At 44.4% G+C, this 24,538-nt stretch overlaps 1 protein-coding gene across 4 annotated transcripts in view; it reads left to right on the top strand.

The window, feature by feature from the left end:
* BLTP2 (bridge-like lipid transfer protein family member 2) overlaps nt 1-24,538 on the top strand; it is a 28,200-nt gene that overhangs the window by 583 nt on the left and 3,079 nt on the right. For all 4 annotated transcript variants that reach the window (XR_009255207.1, XR_009255208.1, XM_058704571.1 and 1 more), the window contains exons 2-32: nt 443-566; nt 1,076-1,125; nt 1,423-1,570; nt 1,748-1,866; nt 2,101-2,161; nt 2,328-2,517; nt 2,655-2,778; nt 3,428-3,552; nt 3,798-3,865; nt 3,979-4,124; nt 4,745-4,863; nt 4,975-5,138; nt 5,298-5,556; nt 6,665-6,870; nt 8,201-9,293; nt 9,724-9,915; nt 10,046-10,248; nt 10,390-10,508; nt 10,621-10,841; nt 11,382-11,572; nt 11,697-11,796; nt 11,922-12,124; nt 13,151-13,445; nt 15,845-16,002; nt 16,271-16,477; nt 20,801-20,900; nt 21,112-21,294; nt 21,631-21,752; nt 22,235-22,390; nt 22,476-22,597; nt 24,138-24,318. Coding sequence is in view for 2 of the 4 variants with exons in the window: in XM_058704571.1 (XP_058560554.1) it covers nt 443-566; nt 1,076-1,125; nt 1,423-1,570; nt 1,748-1,866; nt 2,101-2,161; nt 2,328-2,517; nt 2,655-2,778; nt 3,428-3,552; nt 3,798-3,865; nt 3,979-4,124; nt 4,745-4,863; nt 4,975-5,138; nt 5,298-5,556; nt 6,665-6,870; nt 8,201-9,293; nt 9,724-9,915; nt 10,046-10,248; nt 10,390-10,508; nt 10,621-10,841; nt 11,382-11,572; nt 11,697-11,796; nt 11,922-12,124; nt 13,151-13,445; nt 15,845-16,002; nt 16,271-16,477; nt 20,801-20,900; nt 21,112-21,294; nt 21,631-21,752; nt 22,235-22,390; nt 22,476-22,597; nt 24,138-24,318 (5,749 nt within the window). In the remaining 2 variants the exon portion in view is untranslated. The remainder of the gene's footprint in view (nt 1-442; nt 567-1,075; nt 1,126-1,422; nt 1,571-1,747; nt 1,867-2,100; nt 2,162-2,327; nt 2,518-2,654; nt 2,779-3,427; nt 3,553-3,797; nt 3,866-3,978; nt 4,125-4,744; nt 4,864-4,974; nt 5,139-5,297; nt 5,557-6,664; nt 6,871-8,200; nt 9,294-9,723; nt 9,916-10,045; nt 10,249-10,389; nt 10,509-10,620; nt 10,842-11,381; nt 11,573-11,696; nt 11,797-11,921; nt 12,125-13,150; nt 13,446-15,844; nt 16,003-16,270; nt 16,478-20,800; nt 20,901-21,111; nt 21,295-21,630; nt 21,753-22,234; nt 22,391-22,475; nt 22,598-24,137; nt 24,319-24,538) is intronic.

Here is a 24,538-nt window from a genome sequence, read left to right as displayed (position 1 = left end):
GAGAACGGCATTTGAGCCGGCCGGGTGTGACCCCACCGCCTTCTCGCTGACACCTGTCTAGAGGGCGGAGACATGGACTGTGTGGGGGAGTATTTGATGGCACATCTGACACAGCTGCCTGTACTTCGAATCCTATTGGGGCCTCTTCTTTCTTCATCTGGGGTTCCTAAGGGTTGGAAGGATTGCTTTCTCTGTCCCCAACTTAGGAGGTGGACTGTAGTTTGTCTGATTTCATCTGGGTGAAGGGGACACTACAGAATTAGGGTCTTGATCTTTGTGGCTGAGTGTAAGTGACAGAATGCTGTTTTGGGAGACTGGAGAGTTGCTCAGAAGATCCAGCTTTAGGACATGACCTTTTTGCAAGGCCTTCTAGGACCAGCAAGGAATGAGGAAAGCCCAAATTGGGAGAGGGTCCTGTGAACTCACAAGGATTTTTCTGCAGGTGGTTTGTGGTCCGGTTGGCCACCAAGTGGTGTCAGCGGAAGCTGCAGGCGGAGCTAAAGATCGGCTCCTTTTTTTGGATCCAGAATGTCAGCCTTAAGTTTCAACAGCACCAGCAAACAGTGGTGAGTCTTGGGCAACTCCCTGGGTATGTGTGTGGGTGGACCCAGCTGAATTTCAACTTTTTATTACTTTTTAAAAAAATTCTGGGTGACTTTCCTGGTTAGCCCAGCCTTGGCACCCCTTTGCCAAGATGATCTTAAGAGTTAGTTTGGAAACGCTGGGATCAATGCAAGTTGTTGAGTTAAAAATCCTTATAAGGCACAGAGTGTGCAGGGTACAATAAGAAAGATACAGAAGTAAGGACAGAACAAAGATAACAGGAAATAGAAGAGCTTACTGTTCTAATTTAAGAGGGGAGACAGCAACATATCCATGAAAGAGAAATACTAACCAAGTTGAGCCAATGTCATTGTGAGGAGCAGGATATAGTGCTCAGGAGAGAAGTTGGTGGAAATGGAGTGGAAAATATTTAGTGGAAGGTCTTCCTCCTCGTAGAACTTTTCCTGTCTGTCAAGCTGCTAATGGTTTACCTGGCAGCTAATGTACAAAGCTTTCTCCCACACTGTTTCAGGAAATTGATAGCCTGTGGATTTCCAGCAAACTCCTTAGCCATGACCTGCCGTGAGTACTCTACATCCTTACTCTTCCCTTGGGGAATCTTTTGGAATTGGAGTTTGCAGAATGACATTCTACAGAGGCCTCACAACCCAAGGAGGGGTTTTGCTGATGTCTCCCTCTCCCCCTCCCCTTTAGCCTGGAAGCTGTTGTTTCGTGAGACAGATACTGATACCTACTATGAGACTGTTATCCATGATTTGAGCTGTATTTCTAGGGAGGTTGAGAGAGTGAAGGTGAGGGGGGGAGGAGACTGCTAGGGAAGGGTGGACCTGATGATAGTGAGGTTTCTCTTCTGAACAGACGCTATGTGGCATTGTGCTTTGGAGAAGTGCGTATCAGAACGGATCTACAGAAGGTTTCTGGCCTGTTTGCCCCATTTTCTCAGAGCACTGGGGTGCATCAAAAGGAACTGTCCTTTAGTCCATCCTTACTGAAGATCTTCTGTCAGGTGAGATACTTCTCCCAGTTTCCTGGACTGTAGTAGGGATGGCTGGCTTTGTAGTCATGGGTGGATTTTTCCACTCTTTTGGGAACATCATATCAAGAGCTACCTCTTATTCTTTCTCTGTTAGGAGGGAAAGGTAGTGCCTTGATATTAATCATTATTCTTCTTTGCTTCTTCTAGCTGTTCTCCATTCACGTAGATTCTATAAACATCATGGTTCTCAAGGTGGCTACTTCTGAGTCCTTGTGGCACATTCAGATCAGAGAAAGCAGCTTTCTTTTGGACAGTGATGGGAAAAGGTAACCGTTGGGTAGAAGAGGGTCAGGTAGTTCCATTCTTGTCTTAAAATTGTTTTAGGGTGGGTGAATTTTCTTATTAAGGTGTCAGATTTTCATCCTGTAGCAATTGAGGAGAGGTTGAGATTAGGCACTTCTCCTTGCCTTGTTCCTTTCAGCCAGCAAAGCTTGACTGAACTTAAATGGTGAGGAAAGGGGCCAAGTACTCTAATTTTTTTTTTTTTTTTCCTTTCCCAGGCTGAAATGTGAGGTGAGCCTAAATCAGATCAACAGCAAAGTTCTAAAGAGTGGCCAGTTGGTGAGTATGCCATGGTCATTCAGATGCCTTGTTTCCTTCTGGGTGTAAGATACGAAGGAGCTTCTGTGTTCTTATGTGGATTCTCTCAAGGTGGTGTTCCAGACCATTGCATTTTGACCCCAAACTGCCTACTTCTTAACACCTCAGAGGCTTATCCTCCCTGTAGGAGGACACCTGCCTAGCGGAGCTCTCACTGGCCCTAAAGTTGTGTCTAGAGGTGGGCATCAGCAGTCGGCAACTGAAGGTGATCGCTGTGGATATGTGGACACTCCATGCTGAACTGCATGAGGGCCTTTTCCATAGTCAGCTGCTGCGCCAGAGCCCAAGCCTAGCACCCAAACCTGTTCCTTGTTCAGGTAAAGCCCCGGCCTAATATTGGGCATTGGGTTAGCCTATTTTATGTGGAAGACGTGGCCAAAGAGGACGGGGCATTTTGGGAGACCTGAGTGTGTTCAGGATTCATTGCTCCTGTGTTATTCATTTATGTTTTCAGAGGTGACAGAGAACTTGGCTGAGCCAGCTCTGCCTGGCCTGTACCTCCTTCAGCAGCTGCCAGACCAGGTCAAAGTGAAGATGGAGATCACAAGTGTGGTGCTGTCCATGAACAGTCAAAAGAGGTGAGATCTCGCCTGGCACAGAAGTATGGAGAATGATAACTGGAGCTATATGCTGGGGTCTCTGTAACCAGCCTAGTAGCTGCACTGAGTTTGTCTGTGGGGAGAAAGGGAGTAAGAATGGCATGTGTTTCTTTTTTTTTGTTTGTTTTATTTTTTTAAAAAATTTTTTTTTTTTCAACGTTTTTTATTTATTTTTGGGACAGAGAGAGACAGAGCATGAACGGGGGAGGGGCAGAGAGAGAGGGAGACACAGAATCGGAAACAGGCTCCAGGCTCCGAGCCATCAGCCCAGAGCCTGACGCGGGGCTCGAACTCACGGACCGCGAGATCGTGACCTGGCTGAAGTCGGACGCTTAACCGACTGCGCCACCCAGGCGCCCCTGTTTGTTTTATTTTTTAATTTTTTTTTAATGTTTATTTTTGGGAGGGAGAGAGAGACAGAGTGTGAATGGGGAAGGAGCAGAGAGAGAGACCCAGAATCTGAAGCAGGCTCCAGGCTCCAAGCTGCCAGCACAGAGCCTGATGTGGGGCTCAAACTCACGGACTGCGAGCTCATGACCTGAGCCAAAGTCAGACGCCTAACCGACCGAGCCACCCAGGCACCCCAGAATGGCACGTATTTCTGAGCCAGAGTCTGTCTCTCATCCAGGCACCTGAATTGGACACTGAAGCTGCTGCAGTTCCTGTACCACCGTGATGAGGACCAGCTGCCTCTTCGAAGCTTCACAGCAAACTCTGATATGGCACAGATGAACACTGAACTCGTACTGAAAGGTTCACGGGTGGGGATGTCGGTACTGAGAGTACCAGACACTCTTTCCCCTGTGCCCCATTTGGTCTTTTTAGTTTAATATCAGTGTAACTGGAGATGGAGAGGAGAGAACATAGTGAGAGAAAATAGCCCCAATTCATGAGTTTGGGTGATAATCTGTTCATCTGCTTGCCTGCCTCTGACCCTCTCCTAGTTTTATGTTTTGTTTCCCCAGTGTTCTTCTCTGATCTGCTCTTTACCCTTACAGATGGGTTGTTGCTGTCCCAGAGCCGCCAGCGCATTGTCTGTCTCAACTCCCTCAAGGCCAGTGTGCAGGTGTGATGACTGTGATACCAAGAATCGTTCCTTTCTCTACTCTCGCCCTGTATCGTTGCATTGTGAGCTAATGAGATAAAACCCAAGCCCACAGTTCTGGTATTTATTTTCAGGTGACCACCATCGACCTCCTAGCCTCCCTGGTTTTGAATACTTGCATTATTCATTACCGGCACCAGGAATTCTCTCACTGGCTGCACATGCTAGCACTGGAGACCCAAGGGTCTAGTTCATCTGTTCTTACGCAAAGAAAAAAAAGGTCAGTGTAATCTTTTTCAGCCAGGTGGATTCTTACCAGGTGGATTCTCAGATTCTTTTGGTCTAAAGTGGCATATTGTGTTAAATGTGTATTTGATTACTTCAGTAGCAATTCTATTTTATAGATCTTCCCCATTATACTAGGTTCTTTGACGGTAGGATGAGGTCCTTTTTGTTTCTATGTCGTTATTGCTCAGCATAGTGCCTTATTATACAAAATAAACAATTGTTGAACTGAACTTAAATGATCCACAGTATCTTGTCTGCCTTAGATTTTAAGGTGGTTGGTCATGTCACCTTCCATGGCTTGGAAGGAATGCCTCTTGGTTGTATTAGGTTGAATCATACGATATGCCGATGTCTATATTTGACATTCATATCTGACCTATGAAATGGCAGTCTCATGTGGTTCAACCTAGTAACTGTGGCATTCCTACAGATTACTGTTGGGAGTAGCGGTAAACAGCAAACTGAAAATTTCAGTCTTTTAATTTTCTGGTTGTTTTCCATTCTAAGAATCACAACCAAACTCACCCTGACTTTGGAGAGCTTCAGGTGTCTCTCCATAATGGGAAGCTGGAATTCTTTCCTTACCAAACAGTGATGTCTGTCCCTTTGCAGAACCTTCCCCCAGATCCTGGCTCCCATTATCTTTAGCACTTCCATCTCCAATGTCAACGTTTCCATTCAGCTTGGTGATACACCACCCTTTGCCTTGGGATTCAATTCTATCTCTCTAGGTAAGGCTCTGGTATGGAAAAGGAGTAAGAATCTGTCCATTAGTGAAGCTGGGCCCAATTGATGGCCACAGTGATTCCACAGAACTCTTCTCTCCCACCTTCTTTGTTCAGATTACCAGCACCTGAGGCCACAGAGTATCCATCAGCGCGGTGTCCTAACTGTGGACCACCTCTGCTGGCGGGTGGGCAGTGACTCTCACATTCAGCGGGCACCCCACCCACCCAATATGCATGTTTGGGGTGAGGCACTTGTCCTGGACTCCTTCACACTACAGGTAGGTGGGGACTTTGGTGAACAGGAGCCCCATATAGTTTCCTTGTCCTGCCCTGCTTTAGAGCATGGAGCCCCTTTTTGGCAGAATATGATGCATCAGGGTATTATAGAACTGTGTGTCTGCATGCTCATAATGGGGCTCCCTCTGCTTCTTTTCTAGGGTAGCTATAACCAACCTTTGGGCCTGTCTAGCACCCAGTCAGATACCCTGTTTCTTGATTGTACCATCCGAGGACTGCAGGTAGAAGCATCAGATACCTGTGCCCAGTGTCTCTCTCGCATTTTATCCTTGATGGACATACAGTCTGGGAAGTCCGCTGTCTCTAGAGAGTCTTCATTTGGGGAATCTGTGTCACTACTGTGGAAGGTGGACTTGAAGGTGGAGGACATGAACTTGTTCACCCTTTCTGCCCTGGTTGGTAAGTGGGACAGGAAGTCTGTACCGAAGTGGGTAGTTTGTAACCTAAGCAGATTATGCTGGTTCAGTCTGTGCCTTTTCATTTAATGAAGCTGACTGTGAATTTTTCTATTTTATTTATTTATTTAATTTTATTTTTTTAATGTTTATTTTTGGGAGAGAGACCAAGTGCATGTGCATGTATGAGCAGGGGAGGGGCAGAGAGAGAGGGAGGCACAGAATCTGAAGCAGGCTCTAGGCTCTGAACTGTCAGCACAGAACCCGACTTGGAGCTGGAGCTCACCAACTGCGAGATGGTGACCTGAGCTGAAGTTGGATGCTTAACTGACTGAGCCACCCAGGTGCCCCATGATTATGTGAAAATTTTCTAAATTAAAGGCATGAGATACTGGAAGGTCTTACATAACTATTGGGTTTCTTGATGTTTCTTAAAGGTCTATAGGAGCTATTAAATATTAAGCAAGATTTATTTAAAAAAGGGGGTGGGGGAGAGGGAAAAATGGGTGATGGGCATTGAGGAGGGCACTTGTTGGGATGAGCACTGGGTGCTGTTTGTAAGCCAATTTGACAATAAATTGTATTAAAAAAATAAAAAGTCAAATCATTATTAAAAAAAAAGCCTTGAGGCACCTGGGTGGCTCAGTTGGTTAAGTGTCCAACTTAGGCTCAGGCCATGATCTCACAATATGTGAGTTCAAGCCCTGCTTTGGGCTGTCTGCTGTCAGCACAGAGCCCTCTTCTGATCCTCTGTTCCACTCTCTCTCTCCTTCTCTCTCCCCTGCTCAAAAAGAAAATAAACATTAAAAAAAAAAGCCTTGATAGTTGATCAAGAGATTGATTTTTTTTATTTCCGTGTGTGTTTAGTTCTAGAGAGTAACTGGTACGTCTCCGGGCACCTTGTAGCAGTTAGGGAGCTTCTTTGGGTCTGCCAGATTTAGGTAGGTTAATTTAGGAAAGGAAAAGTTTCCCTGAAACATGAGGAATGATCTTAGGGAGGTATGGGTAATACAGAAAGCTAGAGTGGAGGGAATAAATAAGAAAGGAGAGTGAGGGCTGCGGTTGCCATTTGAGAGCTGCGAACCGATGCTGACATGGTTTCTGGATGTTAGGTGCTTCCGAGGTCCGACTGGACACACTGACTATCCTGGGAAGTGCTGAAACCTCCACTGTGGGTGTCCAGGGACTTGTGCTTGCGCTGGTGAAGTCCGTCACAGAAAAGATGCAGCCGTGCTGCAAGGCTCCTGACATCCCCACTCCCGTGCTCAGCCTCTCCATGCTGTCCATCACCTACCACAGCAGCATCCGCTCCCTGGAGGTAATGCTTCCTTGGGGAGGTGGAGTCAGGTTGGCTTCTCCCTAGGCTTAGAGGATTTCCCAGTCTTTTGAGTCTGGTGTGAAACTCAAACTGTGAGAAATAGGACACCTTGTGTTATTCTTTTTGTCCTTGCTTGTTCTGTACATTTTTAACTCTTTATTGTGGGATGTAAAATATACACACAATTAGAACATATGAACTTGTACGTATCCATACCCAGCTTCAGTAATTGCCAGCTTAGGACCAATGTGTTTTAGCTACACTCTGCCATCCACCTTCCGCTCTGGGATTATTTTGAAGCAGACCTATACCAGACGTATAATTTCAACCGTAAACATTTCAGTGCATATCTCTGAAAAATAAGGAGCTTTTTTTTTTAAAGATCATAATCTGGTGTTACTTTCCTGAAGCACCCAGCTCATTAAAAGGCTGGAAGGGAGGGGTGCCTTGCTGACTCACTTGCTGGAGCATACATCTCTTGATCTTGAGGTTTTAAGTTTGAGCCCCACGTTGGGTGTAGAGATTACTTAAAAATAAAATCTTTAAATATAAGTAAATAAAAATAAAAGGCTAGAATGGCTCTAAAGATGGAGGCACTGGCAAGTTTTAAGAGGCTTTCCAAGATTTTTCTCCTCAGACTATCAGGTGGACATGGAACCCTCTTAGGAGAGGTGTGGGATATCTTCCTAATTGTCAGGCTTCAGCTTCCCTTGGAAACTGAAGAGTTGCCTTTTTAGAGGAATTTTTCTGTTCTGGAATTTAAATTTTCTCTGCTTCACTATTCAGAATTGATTTTATTTTCCAAGCTGACAAGGACTCCCTTCTTTGAGGCATACTTTTGTGTAAATCAATTGCTGTATTGATTTGTGTGGTCAGTCTTTTTTATATTTAAGAATTGAGATGCAATCAATGCATAAAACATTTTCAAATTGATTGTTGCAGTGGTTATTATGCAGAGTGAGCCTGTTATAGAAAAATAACTCATAGACAGAAATATAAAGCCAAATGATTAACTGTCTGCTGTACATAGCTGATATCCTATGGTAGATATTAAAGAATCAACACACATGATCTCTACTCTCGGACAATTTAGAATCCAGTTGAGAATTCAAAAGTGTGAGTGCTCTTACACATAAGATAAACAAGAACCGTTAGCTCAGCACATTCGTGCTAAGGGGAACAAGGCAAGGGAGTAACTAATGAGGCTACTCAGGAAATACTTCCTAGTGGAGATGGTTCTTGACCCAGGTGTGCTTGTATAATATTCCCGGTCAGCTCTCCTATTTTGGGATATTGTAACTGACAGATCCTTTTCTCTTGCTCCCTGAAGGTTCAGTGTGGTGCAGGGCTGACCTTACTTTGGAGCCCCCCAGATCACATGTACCTGTACCAGCACGTCCTGGCTACCCTGCATTGCCGAGACCTACTAAGAGCCACTCTGTTTCCCGAGACTGTTCCACTCCTTGCACTAGAGACTCCAGAGGCTGCGTCTGAGCCAGAAGGTCATCTCCCTGAGCCATCTCCTCCAAAGCGGCTCCTAAACCTCACACTAGAGGTGAGCACAGCTAAGCTGACAGCTTTTGTAGCTGAGGACAAGTTCATTACCCTGGCTGCAGAGAGTGTGTCGCTGAGCAGGCATGGGGGTTCACTGCAGGCTTACTGCCCAGAGCTGGCTGCCGGCTTTGATGGCAATAACATCTTCAACTTCAAGGAGGTGGAAGTACAGCTGCTACCTGAACTGGAGGAGATGATCCTCCACCGGAACCCCTTCCCTGTGCTGCAGACCCTCCGGAACCGTGTTTGGCTCCTGTCCCTGGGATCAGTCTCAGTGGAGTTTCCTTATCAGTACGATTTCTCTCGAACTCTGGATGAGGCTGTGGGAGTTCAGAAATGGCTGAAGGGGCTGCATCGAGGAACTCATGCTCAGGCTTCTCCAAGCCCCGCCCCACTCCCACCGGATCTACTCTTGAAGGTTCAGCACTTCTCATGGGTTTTCCTGGATGACATTTTTGAGGTGAAACTTCGTGATAACTATGAACTGATGAAGGATGAAAGTAAGGAGAGTGCCAAAAGGCTGCAGTTGCTGGATGCCAAGGTGGCTGCCCTTCGGAAGCAACATGGGGAGTTACTGCCAGCCCGCAAAATTGAGGAGCTCTATGCCTCTTTGGAACATAAAAACATTGAAATCTACATTCAGCGTTCCCGTCGTCTCTATGGCAACACACCTATGCGCCGGGCCCTGCTCACTTGGAGCCTGGCGGGGCTAGAGCTGGTAGCTCTGGCAGATGTCTCCTTCCATGGCCCTGAGCGTGTGGTAGAGCAAGTTCAAGAGCTTGATCCAGGCAGCCCTTTCCCTGCTGAGGGAGTAGATCTTGTCATTCAGTGGTGTCGTATGCTCAAGTGCAGTGTTAAGACATTTTTGGGTAAGCAGTACTTCCTTATTTGCAGAGTCTGGTGTTTGCCCTCCCAGCTCCAGGAAGCTCTTTGAGTGGATGCAGAGGAGCTCAGTTATATTGGGAACTCTGGTGGTTGTGGGATGGGTGGAGTGGGATGGGTGGGCTCCTCTTCCCTTTCTTTGTTCCTGAATTTCACCCTGAAACTGCTTGGCTAACATAAAGGGACAGCTAACACAGTCATCTTCAGGGTTGGTGTACCCCTTGGATCTCAGTGGTATTCCCCTCACCATCTGCTCAGTGTCTCCATGCCCTTTTTCAGCTTTTCTGTCAATTGCCAGCTCTTGTTCTCTCAGTTGACTTTGTTAAATAGATGGGTAAAAGTAGTGGTGGGGGAGAAAAAGGAGAATATTGAGATAGTCCTCTGAATAGCCATTGTATATCCTCCCTGTAATAACAGTTCGGATAAGAGATTATCCCCGATACCTGTTTGAGATCCGTGACTGGAGGCTGATGGGTCGACTTGTGGGCACCGAGCAGAGTGGCCAGCCTTGCTCCCGGCGGCGTCAGATCTTGCACTTGGGGCTTCCATGGGGTAATGTGGCAGTAGAGAGGAACATGCCCCCACTCAAGTTCTACCACGACTTCCGCTGTGAGTAGAGGAAGGCAGTTGGTTTGGCTGAGGGATGTTGTGGTGGCTAGGATGGGAGATGAGCTGAGGCCCTTCTGGAGTGAAGAAAGAAGTTGTGTAACAAGCTGTACCCTTTGCCCCTCTGTCCCAGCGGAAATCTTCCAGTACACAGTGGTATGGGGCCCGTGCTGGGATCCAGCCTGGACCCTGATTAGCCAATCTGTGGACCTCTTGACCAAGCCTTCAGCTGACCCCAGCCCACCCTTGCCCTGGTGGGACAAGAGCCGTCTACTGTTTCATGGGGACTGGCACATGGACATAGAACAGGCAAATCTACACCAGCTGGCTACTGAGGTGAGGGGTTCCAGAGGAGTTACTAGGATGGTGTGGTTGGGGCCTGTGTAGCACATGGTAGGGAGAGAAAAAGGTACTGATTTGGGAGATTTGGAGGATACTTGTATCCAGATCTCACCAAGTTGTTGGGGATGGTTATAGGACCCGTACAACACAACTGAAAATATGCACTGGGAGTGGAGCCACCTGTCTTTTCATTGGAAACCTGGTCAGTTTGTGTTCAAGGGTGACTTGGATGTCAACGTGAGAACAGCTTCTAAGTGAGTGGAGTAATGCCTCAATGGGGTGAGGGACTCAGGTTGGAGGGAGTGGGGAAGGGCCAGGGGGTTGCAAGTGACCAGGGCACTGAGGGCTGGGACTCTTGTGAGACAGGTATGATGACTGCTGCTTCCTTCACCTGCCTGACCTCTGCATGACACTGGACCTGCAGTGGCTGTGCCATGGGAACCCCCATGATCACCATGGTGTCACTCTGCGGGCTCCAGAGTTCCTGCCTGAGGTGCCCTTGGGCCAGCTCCATGACTCCTACCGGGCATTCCGCTCTGAGAACCTCAATCTCTCCATCAAGATGGATCTGACCCGGCACAGTGGGAGTGAGGCTTGGGTCTGGGGCAGCAGGAGGAAGGGTTGGGAGGATGGGCTTAAACACCGAGGACTTCAACTTGACCCTTGGGGGAGGGGATAAGGAAAGCAAGGGAGGATTTGGATTAGGACCTTTTCTGAGAGAGCGTTGGTGAAAACAAAGCTTAGATCTTTATTTATTTATTTTTTTTTTTAAATTTTTTTTTCAACATTTTTTATTTATTTTTGGGACAGAGAGAGAGCATGAACGGGGGAGGGGCAGAGAGAGAGGGAGACACAGAATCGGAAACAGGCTCCAGGCTCCGAGCCATCAGCCCAGAGCCTGACGCGGGGCTCGAACTCACGGACCGCGAGATCGTGACCTGGCTGAAGTCGGACGCTTAACCGACTGCGCCACCCAGGCGCCCAAAGCTTAGATCTTTAAAAGGAACGGGTGTTGGGGATAGTGTGAGGCTGAATGCTGTTTGGATTTTTAAACCTCTAAAAGCTGAAGCTAGCTTTATCTCTGTGTTTTAACCACAGGTAGGAAATGTCTATCCTTTCTTTTGCAGCGATATCCCAGCCCCGGATTCTGCTATATAGTAGTACCCTGCGCTGGATGCAAAACTTCTGGGCAACTTGGACTAGTGTCACAAGGCCTATCTGTAGGGGAAAGCTCTTTAATAACCTGAAACCTAGCAAAAAGAAACTCGGCCAGCACTACAAGCAGCTTTCCTATACTGCACTCTTTCCCCAGCTACAGGTCAGGCTCTGACAGCCCTGGTGACATCCTCAGTTCTTTCCCCTTCCCTCGTTTTCATGTTTTTTTTCTCATCTTAATCATCTGATGCCATTCTTTGTTCAGTGTTATGCTCTCTTGTTGCCAGGTGCATTATTGGGCCTCATTTGCCCAGCAACGGGGCATCCAGATTGAGTGCAGTCAGGGCCATGTCTTCACTAGGGGAACTCAGCGGCTTATACCTCAAGGTAAGGTCAAAGACTGCCTTCATTTTTCCTACCCTCTTTGCCCTTCACATTTCTCTTCCCTCTATGTGTCCCACACTGTTCTTCTGTACTGGTCTGCATGGGCTCTGTGTGCCTCCTTTTCTCAGCGGGCACAGTGATGCGGCGTCTCATCTCTGACTGGAGTGTGACCCAGATGGTTAGTGACCTAAGTCAGGTGACTGTTCACCTTATGGCTTCACCCACTGAAGAAAATGCTGATCACTGCCTTGATCCCTTGGTAACAAAGACCCACCTACTGAGCCTGTCCTCTCTCACCTACCAACGGCACAGCAATCGCACGGCTGAGGAGGTACCGCCTGACACAGTCTCTTTGCTACTTTATTTTTATCAGTAGGTGTTTTAGTCTGCTGTTACAGGGCTGCTATAACAAAACACCAAAGAATGTGTGGCTTGAACAACAGAAATTTATTCCTGACAGTTCTAGAGGCTGGAAAGTCTAAGATCAGGGGCCAACATAGTCAGATTCTGGTGAGGGCTCTCCTCCTGGCTTGTAGACAGTTGCCTTCGCTGGGTACTCACATGGCAGGAAAAGAGAGGGAGAGAACACGCTCTCTGGTGTCTCTTATAAGGGCACTAATTCCATCACAAGGGCCTCACTCTTGTGACTTCATGTAAACTTAATTACCTCCTAAAAGTCACATCTCCAAATATTATCACATTGGGGATTATGGTCTCAACATATGAATTATGGAGAGGGACACAATTCAGTCCATAGCAGTAGGTTTTAAGCTAAGTCCCGGGTAACGTTTCTAACTGTATTCCAAGTAAAAATATCATTACTGTCTGATGAACTCACTATTATCATTTGTATCAGCGTACCTCTTTTTGAATATTCCTTCTCTCCCTCTCCTAAAGATAGTCTCTTGTCGTCCAAGAAACAGTAAAACTTTTTTCCTAGCACCTTCTTTGGTATTTTTTGTTGTTGTTTTTTCCTAATTAAGGAAAGATTTTTTATGTTGAAACTTTCTTTTCTTTTCTTTTTTGTTTTGTTTTTTTTAAAGTAGGCTTCACACCCAAGGTGGGGCTTGAACTCATGACCCGGAGATCAAGAGTCATATACACTACCGAGTGAGCCAGCCAGGCGCGCCCCATGTGTTGAAATTTTCTAAATCATTTAAAATATAGCGGATGTAGTCAGAATGCAATCTAATGCACAAACTAAGAACCACTTAGTTTTTCTTTCTCCAGGGTCTTCTTTTCTCCCCCAGAACAGATTTCTTGTTCAACAAGCTTGTTTTCTTGCCTCTGCCTTTGTGGTCCAGGAGAAATAGTGGGAATTTCCATGCTACCTTGTGGTTCTTTTCCTGTTTCTTAGGAGCTCTCTACTCGAGTTGGGGATCCTGCCTTTCATACACACCAGCTGCACTTGGTAGATTTACGGGCTTCCTGGACAACCACCAATCGGGACATTGCCTTTGGTTTATATGATGGCTATAAAAAGGCAGCTGTACTCAAACGTAATCTCTCTACGGAGGCCCTGAAGGGGTTAAAGATTGATCCCCAGATGCCAGCTAAAAAGCCAAAGCAGAGTGTTCTGACCAGTGCCCCAGCCCCACCTCCCGTCAGCACTCCCAGCTTTAGTGGACAGCCTGATAAGGGGTCCTCAGGAGGTAAGCTGGGGGAAATAAAACTTCATAGAGTTAGGTGTAGGATATGTGCATAGGATTGAACAAGAACTGGGAGGACTAAATCATGGCTGGTTCCATCTAGATATAGAGATGAAAACTATTCTTTTTCCATATTAGGTCACCTCTGACTTACATAGCCGTGATATAGGGGCATTTAAAGGGTGTCATCCTGTGGGAAGGAGGAGAGGATCATGAAGGAGTGATGGGGCCAGAACGGGATGAGTAAGGGAGAAAAATGATTAAAGAATTGTTATGTGGTTTGATGAATTAATTTGTTAACAAATATTGAGTACTTAACAGGCATAAAGCACTGTGCTGGGTTCAGTGAGAGATATAAAACGAATGACATTCTACTTGCCTCAACAAGTTTACCATCTCTGGATGAGCTTAGTTCATTCATTCATTCCCAATCACTCATTCATTCATAGATTCATTTTAGCTTATTGTGGGTTTATAATGTACCAGACATAACCCTAGACATTAGGGATATAAAAATGAGGAGAAGCTCAGAAACTAATAGACAGACATGTAAATTATTATTTCATTATGAAAATGCTTTTTAAGAATGTTTAAGAAGAAAGTATTTAAATCAGCATAGGGAAATCTAGAAAAGCTTCCCAGAAAAGATCATTGAGATGGGCCTTAAAAAATAAATAAGAGTTCGGCAGGCAAGAAGAGAGGAGAGGCATTTTAAGGAGAGGGAGTAAGTATAGAGGAATGCAAGTTCGTGGTAAATTTAAGAACAAGGTGGAAAGTGATATCAAAAGAGAAATCAAAAGAGAAAAAAGTATATGGGAGTTCTTGACTGGAATGAAGGAGGGAGTGCAATCAGGGAAAGGTTTATCGAGGAAAGTAGCATTTGAGCTGGACCTTGAAGGCTGAGTATGGTTTGAACCTGTGGAAATGGGGAGGAAAGGCATTCAAGGCATCCTGAATAGGAGTAGATTTGGTAAGGCTCCATATGTTCAAAGGAGAGCGAACAATCTGTTTCAATTGGCATAGAGAGTAACTAAGGCGAGGAGCGAGGGAAGATCCTGGAAAGGAAAGCTGCACATAGACCATCACAGGTCTTTTATACAAGGCTAAGGAGTTTTTGGTCATTCAGTAGACAGTGGTGAACTACTGAAAGTTTTTGAATGGGGATGTGTCATCATGAGACTTTACTTTTAGGAAGATAAATCTAGCAGTGCTGTGGAGGAGGACTGGAGAGGAAGAAACTGGAGGTGGAGAGACAGATAAGGAAGCTATTATGGTGTCCCAACAACATGTAATGAGGGCCTGAACTTGGTAGAGGCAGTGGGAATGGAGATGAGGGGATGGGTAGAAATGTTATTGTACTAAGAAATTTGGCAACTGGTTGGAAGAAAGAGTTAAGATAGAAAGCAATAACGACTGAGGCTTTGAGCCTGGGACTAGCATGACGGTAACAGTAATATCAGAGATAGGAGAGCCAGAGGATACTAAATACTAAAGTTCGGGGAGGAACAGGGTTGTTGAGTTCAGATTTGGACATGCTGAGTTTGTGGTGCAAGTAGTACGTCTCGGTAATGTCTAACCAACAGCTGGAAATGAGGATCTAAAAGCTTAGAACTAGAGGTGAAAACTTTGGGAGTTTCGGCATAGAGCTAAAAGTTAATCCCAAGTAGATAATAATAGTTGCTTTCTGTGTGGCAGGTACTCTGCAAAATACTTTTGTGTGTTATTGCATTAAATTCCCTCAACAACCTTATGAGATACTTACTATTATCTTACAGACAAGGGGACTGAGACACAGGTTAAAGCAAGCTGCTGAAAGTCACAATCGAGTAACTGGCAGAGATAGGATCTTAAATACAGGACAGGCAGACAAGTCTGATTCTGGATGCTGCTAACCATAACACTCTGTTAGAAAAACTCATTAGAAGAAAGAGGAAGAGAAGGGAACCCGAGGAGATACTTATTTCTAAGACATGGGAGAAGAGGATTTAGAGGCATAATCGTAGGAAGCAGTAGAGCTATGAGAACACAGTGGCACTAATGGCAAAGGAGTGGTTTCATATGGAAAGGAGTGGTCCACAAACAACATTTAAAATAATATAAAATGAAAAATATAAGGAACAAAATGAGAAGAAAGAGTAATCAGAGGTTGATATACCTAAGAGAAAAAAATGCTGCTATTATATAGCACTCTTGGGAATCTGTTATTTTTGTTAAAATTGAGGAAATGAAATGACAACCCTTATTTTGCCCTCAGAGATCAAGGAGGGGAGTGGGTGGGCTGGAGTTACAGGTTGGAGAGAGTATTTTCTAGAGAAATTGAAGGAAGATCGGTTTGGCCCTAGATGTATTGCCCATATTCCTTTGAGATTGTGACTTTCTTCCACTTCCTATTTCTCTGCCAGGTGCCTACATGTTGCAGAAGCTGATTGAAGAGACAGACAGGTTTGTAGTGTTCACAGAAGAGGAATCAGGTGTGAGTGATCAGCTGTGTGGCATCGCTGCCTGCCAGACGGATGATATATATAACCGAAACTGCCTTATTGAGCTGGTTAATTGCCAGGTAACTTCTCTTTACCAGAGCACCCCAGCATTGGGCTAGATCCTGATCATATGTGTTCACCTTCTCCCAGCGCCAAATAAGAATGGGCAGATAGAGCTCCAAACAATTATTCCTTCCACCAGGTATCCAGGATAATCCTTCCATTTCTAAAACCATAGTGTAAGCCAGAATTAGATCCAGCTGCATTCATTGATACAGTCCTTTCACTGACCTTCTCATCTTCCCTGGTGGCCCTTGTGCTATGATTCTGCTCCTGTCTATGGCATAGATGGTTCTTCGTGGAGCGGAGACAGAAGGCTGTGTCATTGTGTCAGCTGCCAAAGCTCAGCTGCTGCAGTGCCAACACCATCCAGCCTGGTATGGTGACACATTGAAGCAAAAGACATCCTGGACTTGCCTACTGGATGGCATGCAGTACTTTGCCACCACTGAAAGCAGCCCCACTGAGCAGGATGGCCGACAGCTCTGGTTAGAGGTTAGTCAAATACAGGAATTGCAGGCAGTCTCTGATTTGTGGTCTGTGAGCACATAGTGCTTTTTTCTTTTTTTTTTTAATCTCTTGCTGTTCTTTTTTATTGTGAGGGAAATTATTGTTTCCCAGCACTAGAATAAAATGGGTTGGAACTTTTTTACATTTGAGAAGATTGCTGACCTCTGCTAATAAATCACACTAATCAGCAGGCAGCCAAGAAAACAGGCAGTAAGCCTGAGAACTTTAGATAAATTCTTTATCTGCCCTTTCTCTGATTTCTCTTATGAAGATGTTTGATTAGTTTCAGCAAAGCAGTAAGGTTGAATACAAAGACTGCTTGTCTAGGACTCAGGTTATGTGAGTTCTAATGCCACCTTTGCTGGTATAGTAGCCATGAGCCTTTGGGTGAGTCACCTTTATTTACTTTGTTTAAGTTTATCTATTTATTTTGAGAGAGAGAGATGAGAGCAGGGGAGGGGCATAGAGAGAGGGAGAGAGAATCCCAAGCAGGCTCTGCATTGTCAGTGCTGAGCCCGATGTGGGGCTCAAACTCACAGTTCTGAGACCATGATCTGAGCTGAAATCCAGAGTCAGAGGCTTAAACTGACTGAGCCACCCCAGGGCCCCAAGTCGCCTTTATTTGTAAAATTGAGTTAATACTTCCCCCTCACAAGATTGTTGAAAGGATCAAGGGTGAGAAACTGCTTTGAAAAATACAAAGCTTCGGGGCGCCTGGGTGGCGCAGTCGGTTAAGCGTCCAACTTCAGCCAGGTCACGATCTCGCGGTCCGTGAGTTCGAGCCCCGCGTCAGGCTCTGGGCTGATGGCTTGGAGCCTGGAGCCTGCTTCCGATTCTGTGTCTCCCTCTCTCTCTGCCCCTCCCCCGTTCATGCTCTGTCTCTCTCTGTCCCAAAAATAAATAAAAAACGTTGAAAAAAAATTAAAAAAAAAAAGAAAAATACAAAGCTTCATTTAGATGGAAAATAATTACACCATTTTAAAAAAGTTATGTCAGAGGAGGTCTAAGTGTGTCAAGACAGCATTTTGTTAGATGGTGGAATTATGAGCAGTTGGCAGGGACTAGGCCATAGATTTTCTTTTCAGTGTAGTAAAACTGAATTTGCTTTATAATTTCTAGGATATTCTCCCAGAATAATAGGAGATCTAATAGTTATAAGATGTACCTAATACTCAGCATTGTTACTACTTAACCGGTGTGAAGTGTCCACATTGTGCTGGGCATGGTACACCCAAATGAGTTACTGGATCCAGCTACCTCTTTAAGGACCAATAGGATAACTTCATTTACCATTCTACTTAGTGGGGAAAAAGCTAATCCCTCTTCTGTCCTCCCTGCCTGGTGCTTCTTACTCCAACAACCTTAGGGCTCAATCTAAGCAACCTCAGGTGTAATTACACACAAGGTAATCATTTAATCAGATGTCAAGCCAAGTAAGGGTCAAGTTATTGGTACTATGAGAGGTCATGCTGATATATTATATCTGTGATTCAGGCAAGTAGTGCTCTTTACCACTAATCTCAGGAGGTAGGCATAGAAGGTATACTCAGGCAGAGGTGGGCAGGATGAGCTATGCAAGATCTCTAGCATTTTCCGGGTCTCTGCTTCTTTTAGGCATGCCCTCTTTTACATGTGAACCCTTTTTTTCCTCAGGCTGTGATATTAGCATTAGAGTAGAATATCCTAGGGGTTTTTTTGTTTCTTTAATTGAAGTATAGTTGACATATTAGTTTCAGGTGTACAGCATAGTGACTTGACAATTACAAACATTATAAAATGCTCACCAGGGTAGTTACCATCTGTCACCATATAAAATTATTACAGTATTATTGACTATTTCCTGTACTGTACTTTTCATCTCTGAGTTATTTTATATCTGGAAGTATGTACCTTTTAATCCCCTTGATTTATTTCACCTATTCCTCCCACCCTCCTCCCCTCTGGCAACCACCAGTTCTTTATGGGTTTATTTCTGTTTTTGTTGTTTGTTTTTTAGATTCCCCATATAAGCGAAATCGTATAGGATTTATCTTTGTCTGTCTGATTTTACTTGGGATAATACCCTTAGATCCATCTGTATTGCCAAAAATGGCAAGATTTTATTCCTTTTTATGGCTAGTAGTATCCCATTGTGTATATATAAAATACGTCTTTATCCATTCATCTGTTGAAGGACATTTAGGTTGCTTCTGTATCTTGGCTATTATAAATACACATAATAAGCATTAAATATAGGGCTTTTCGAATTAATGATTTCATTTTCTTCAAATAAATACCCAGAAGTGGAATTATTAGATTGTATGGTACTTCCGTTTTTAGTTTTTTGAGGAATCTCAGTATTGTTTGCCAGAATGGCTGCACCAATTTACATTCCTGCTAACGTTGCACAGTTTCCCTTTTCTCATCGTCCTTGCCAAGATGTGTTATTTCATTTTGATACTAGCCATTTTAGTGTGAAGTGGCTTTGATTTGTATTTCCCTGATGATTAATGAATTTGAGCATCTTTCCATGTGTCTGTTAGCCCATCTGTATGTCTTCTTTTGGAAAAATGTCTACTCAGGTCCTCTGCCCATTTTTAATTGGATTAATGTTTTTTGGGGGGGGTTTTTTTGGTGTTGAGTTGTAGGAGTTCCTTATGTATCATTTGCAAATATCTTCTCCCTTTCAGTAGGTTGTCTTTTCGTTTTGCTTATGATTGTCTTCACTGAGTTTGGTGGGAGTACTTTGATCTTGCCTTTCCCATATGAAATTTTTTGTGACTTGGCAGATCTGCTTATGGTCTTCATATCACTCATTCTACTATTCACTTTGACTTCAGCTTGGCAGAGAGACTCAAAAGAATTCATTCCCTTTACCCCATGGGCAACAGTGTCAGAGTGGTTGTCTGAAAACAGAAAACAGCAAAACCACAATTGCATGAATATCAAAGTGGGTGGGAAAGTCACTGGTTTTGATGAATTTTTTTATGCTTGACAGGATTGACTTTTTCCTCAAAAAAATTTTTTTTTATTGTGGTAAGATATAAAATTTACCATTTTAACCATTTTTTAAGTTTATTTATTTATTTTGAGACAGAGTGTGAGCAGAGGAGGGGCAGAGAGAGAGAAGGAAAGAGGGAATCCCAAGCAGGCTCTATGCTGAGCGCAGAGTTCGATGTAGGGCTTGATCTCACAACTGAGATCGTGACCTGAGCTGAAATCAAGAGTTGGATGCCACCCCTGGTTTTAACCATTTTTAAGTGTAAAGTTAAGTTTGTATTAAATACATTCATAATGTTGTTCAACCATCACCCCCATCCATTTCCCTAACTCTTCATCTTATAAAACTGAAATTATACCCATTAAACAATAACCTCCCTTCCCCTTTCCAGTCCTCAGCAACCACCATTCTACTTTCTGTCTCTATGATTTTGGCTGTTCTTAAGTACCTTGTATAAGTGGAATCATACAGCATTTGTCTTTTTGTGACTGGTTTATTTCACTTCCTATAATCTCTTCAAGGTTTGTTCGTGTTGTAGCATCTTCCTTTTTAGGATTGGATTCTGTTGTATGTACAACAAATTGCTTATCCATTTGTCTATCAGTGGATACTTGGGTTGCTTCCATATTTTAGCTATTGTGAATAATACCATGTGAACATGGGTGTACAAATCTCTTCAAGACCTTGCTTTCAGTTCTTCTCAGTATATATCCAGAAGTGGAACTGCTAGGTCATATAGCAAAAATTCTATTTTTAATTTTTTGAGGAATTGCCATACTGTTTCCATAGTACCATTGTACCATTTGACATACCCCAACAGTGCACAAGGGTGCCAATTTCTGCACATCCTTGGCAACACTTTTTTTTTTTTTTTTTGATTGTAGCCATCCTAATGGGTGTGAGGTGGGATAGGATTTTTTTTTAATGTTTATTTATTTATTTTGAGAAAACAAGTGGGGAAGGAGCAGAGAGAGAGAAGGAGACAGAATCCCAAGCAGAGCCTGATGTGAGGCTTGATCCCAAGAACTGTGAGATCATGACCTGAGCTGGTATCAAGAGTCACTTAACTGACTGAGCCACCCAGGTGCCCCCAGATAGGATATGATTTTAACCTAGCTTGCTTTTCTGGTCTTAGACCTGCAGACATGTAACTCATCTGGGTTTGGAGAATTTAGGTGGTGGGCCAGGAGGGAGTCATGTATGTCTTCTACCCTGGGAGATCCTTCAAGCTGTTCCAGGCAGTGGAAATTTAGATAGTATTACTTGCATCATAATCATCTGTGTCCCAGTTGGGTAGGAGTTAAAGGTGCCTGTATCTCTGTCTTCAGGTAAAGAATATTGAGGAGCACCGGCAGCGTAGTCTGGACTCTGTGCAGGAGCTGATGGAGAGCGGGCAGGCAGTGGGAGGCATGGTTACCACCACCACAGGTCAGCTCTCCCTTACTCCCCATCATGTTGTTAGATGTGCATTTTCTTACATACTCTTAAAATTAACATATGCTGGAATAGGACCATTTTGTTTTAGGCTAGGGGGAAAGCAAGTGTCTGGAGTTCCCTAAACATCACATATGGCTGGGAGGTTCTCACAATACCTCCATTGAAAATGTTTTTCTCTTATCTCTTTCCCACCTCTTCCCAGATTGGAACCAGCCAGCTGAGGCGCAACAAGCCCAGCAAGTCCAACGGATCATTTCACGCTGTAGCTGCCGAATGTACTATATTAGTTACAGCCATGACATTGATCCTGAGCTGGCAACTCAGATAAAGCCACCTGAGGTTCATGAGAACCAGGAAAAGGAAGATCTCCTAAAGAAACAGGAAGGTATTCAGGGCTTGAAAGGCTTTTAGAAGGGAACTAGAGAATTTTTGAAAGTAGCTATTTCCTTAGTGGTTTTGAGTTAGTAGTGTTATTAGAAGTCCCACTGTGCCCTGGGCATTAACACTTTCACTTTGCTCTACATTGTGTAAGTACTGCTATAAGAGAATAAACTGGACTGTTGGAGGGAACTGGGATGAATGGATATTGTTTAATTCTAAAATAAGAAAACCTATTTCTACCCATGAGCATCTCTCACTAATACCAAATATGGGTTAGAAGATGGGGTCGATATTTAGAGAGAAACTTGAGTTTCTTACCTAGCTGCTATCAATTACCTAGGAGCTGTGGATACCTTCACCCTTATTCATCATGAGCTGGAAATCTCCACCAACCCGGCTCAGTATGCCATGATCTTAGACATCGTCAACAACCTGCTGCTCCACGTAGAACCTAAGCGGAAGGTGAGCATGGGCCCTAATAGAATGCCAGTTAACCTCACAGGAACTGACAGACCTTGTGCTTTATTTGGGGTCCAGTAAGAAAAGCCATGCTTCAGACTGAAAAAGGACCTTGTGGTGAGTACATCCTGTGTTAGTCAATAGCAGCAGTTGAAATTGTCTAGAAAAGGTCTGAGTGTTTCTGAGACTGCAGAGCTTGTTTATGTGTGGTTTTTCTTGGTCAGTTCTCTGCTGAGTCACTTTAATACCTTTAAAAACAGTAACTGGTCCCCACTATCACCTCTATCCCTACCCTGTGGCACTGGCTTATTGTGAAATCTTTATGTCTTCTGCATTGGCCTACCCTTTATGCTTGCTACTAATGGTAACAGATACAAGTAAGCTTTCCAGAAGAGGTCCCTGTTTCTTGTTCCTTTCTGTATTTCACCTTACTACAAGACATGTCTATTAAGAAACCTGGCTCATTTCCTTTTCCATTCCTTCAGGAGCATAGTGAGAAGAAGCAGCGAGTCAGGTTCCAGCTTGAGATCTCTAGCAATCCTGAGGAACAGCGCAGCAGCATATTACACTTGCAGGAGGCCGTGCGGCAGCATGTGGCCCAAATACGACAGCTGGAAAAGCAGATGTATTCTATCATGAAGGTAGTCACCAGGGCAGTTTGAGGAGAGGGTGTTCTCCTAGGACAAAGGAGATCTCCTCTCAGTTTCTCCTGCCTTGGCTCCCTAGTCTTTGCAGGATGACAGCAAGAATGAGAACTTGCTTGACCTGAACCAAAAGCTTCAGCTGCAGCTAAACCAGGAGAAGGCCAACCTACAGCTGGAAAGTGAAGAGCTGAATATCCTCATCAGGTGCCATAGCATCCTTTCCCTGCCCTTTTCTAGTGCCCCAGCTGGAATTGATTTCTCTTCCTTGCTTTAGATCTGTTGTGCATTATCAAAGGCTGATGTAGATTTGGGCACTTCCCGAATGAGCGTTGCTGGTCTTGGCCAAGAGATTGAGAACAGGAGAGCCCCTGCTTTGGCTCCTCATTAGAGTACCTCCTGGGAAAGGAGAAAATCAGCTCAGAAAGATAGCTCTTGTGGCCCTGGTGCTATGCAGGTGAACTGAAAATAAAATATCTTGGAAGTTGGTCAGTAAGAAGCACAATTGCAGATACAATTGTAGGGGTTTATTAGTGGGCAGAGATTACTTTATTAAGAAGTACCTGGAGGGCACTTGGGTGGCTTAGTCGGTTGAGTGTCCAGCTTTTGACTTTGCCTGAGGTAATAATCTCACAGTTCCTGAGTTTGAGCCCCACGTCGGGCTCTGAACTGACAGCGGGGAGCCTGCTTGGGATTCTCTCTCTCCCTCTCTCTCTCTCTCTCAAAATATACCAAAAAACCCCCAAAATAAAACCTTGGAAAAAAAAAAAAAGCAGCACCTCTATGGCTCAGTCAGTAGAGCATGTGACTCTTGATCTCAGGATCATGAGTTCAAGCCCTATGCTGGGTGTGGAACTTACTTTTTTTTTTTTTTTTAACATGGTTAGCACGTGGCATAGCGCATATATATATACTTTGTGTGTGTGTGTGTGTGTGTATACATATATACATATATGTATACATATTTTTATAATTTATTGTCAAATTGGCTAACATACAGTGTGTGAAGTGTGCTCTTGGTTTTTGGGGTAGATTCCCATGGTTCACCACTTACATACAACACCCAGTGTTCATCCCAACAAATGCCCTTCTCAATGCCCATCACCCATTTTTCCCTCTCCCCCACCCCCTCCCCCATCCACCCTCAGTTTGTTCTCTGTATTTAAGAGTCTCTTATGGTTTGCTTCCCTCCCTCTCTGTAACTGTTTTTTTCCCTTTCCCTTTCCCTTTCCCCATGGTCTTCTGTTAAGTTTCTCAAGATGGGTGTGGAACTTAAGAAAAAACAACAACAGGGGCGCCTGGGTGGCGCAGTCGGTTAAGCGTCCGACTTCAGCCAGGTCACGATCTCGCGGTCTGTGAGTTCGAGCCCCGCGTCAGGCTCTGGGCTGATGGCTCGGAGCCTGGAGCCTGTTTCCGATTCTGTGTCTCCCTCTCTCTCTGCCCCTCCCCCGTTCATGCTCTGTCTCTCTCTGTCCCAAAATAAATAAAAAACGTTGAAAAAAAAAATTTAAAAAAAAAACAACAACAACAACAACAACTGTGGAATTGAAAAATTTGAAAGATGGGATTTATTCTCCCATGGCCCAGGGTGTGAGGAGCATGAATCCAGTGAAAAAAATAGGGAATAGCTGTCCCAAAATAGGTCCATCTCTGGGTTTACCTCCTGCATCATTCTAGAGCATTCTACCCCACCCCCAACCCAAATGCTGTTACCCTTATTGGCTTTGGCCCTCCTGTCCATTTATAGGTGTTTTAAGGATTTCCAATTGCAGCAGGCCAATAAGATGGAGTTGCGAAAGCAACAAGAAGATGTGAGTGTGGTTCGTCGCACTGAGTTCTACTTTGCTCAGGCACGATGGCGTCTGACAGAGGAAGATGGACAGCTAGGAATTGCTGAACTGGAGCTGCAGCGGTTCCTCTACAGCAAGGTATCGGGTATATACAATCACATAAAGGCAGCTGTATTGAGAGACATTGACCTATCACAGGAGTCTTAACTCGGAGAAACAAAGAGGCTAATTATTATATGATTACTAATGCTGGTATTAACGGTTATTAATGATGATACATGAGCAGAGTTCCCTTTAGACACAGTTGTTTGTAATATTAAATAATACAGATATAGATGAGCTTGATCAAATGCTTCTT

This window comes from Neofelis nebulosa, chromosome 16, assembly GCF_028018385.1.
Source record: "Neofelis nebulosa isolate mNeoNeb1 chromosome 16, mNeoNeb1.pri, whole genome shotgun sequence".
In the NCBI taxonomy this organism is placed as follows: Eukaryota; Metazoa; Chordata; class Mammalia; order Carnivora; family Felidae; genus Neofelis; species Neofelis nebulosa.
The sequence above is the reverse complement of the archived record's forward strand: the minus strand, read 5'-3'. Positions and strand labels throughout refer to the sequence as shown.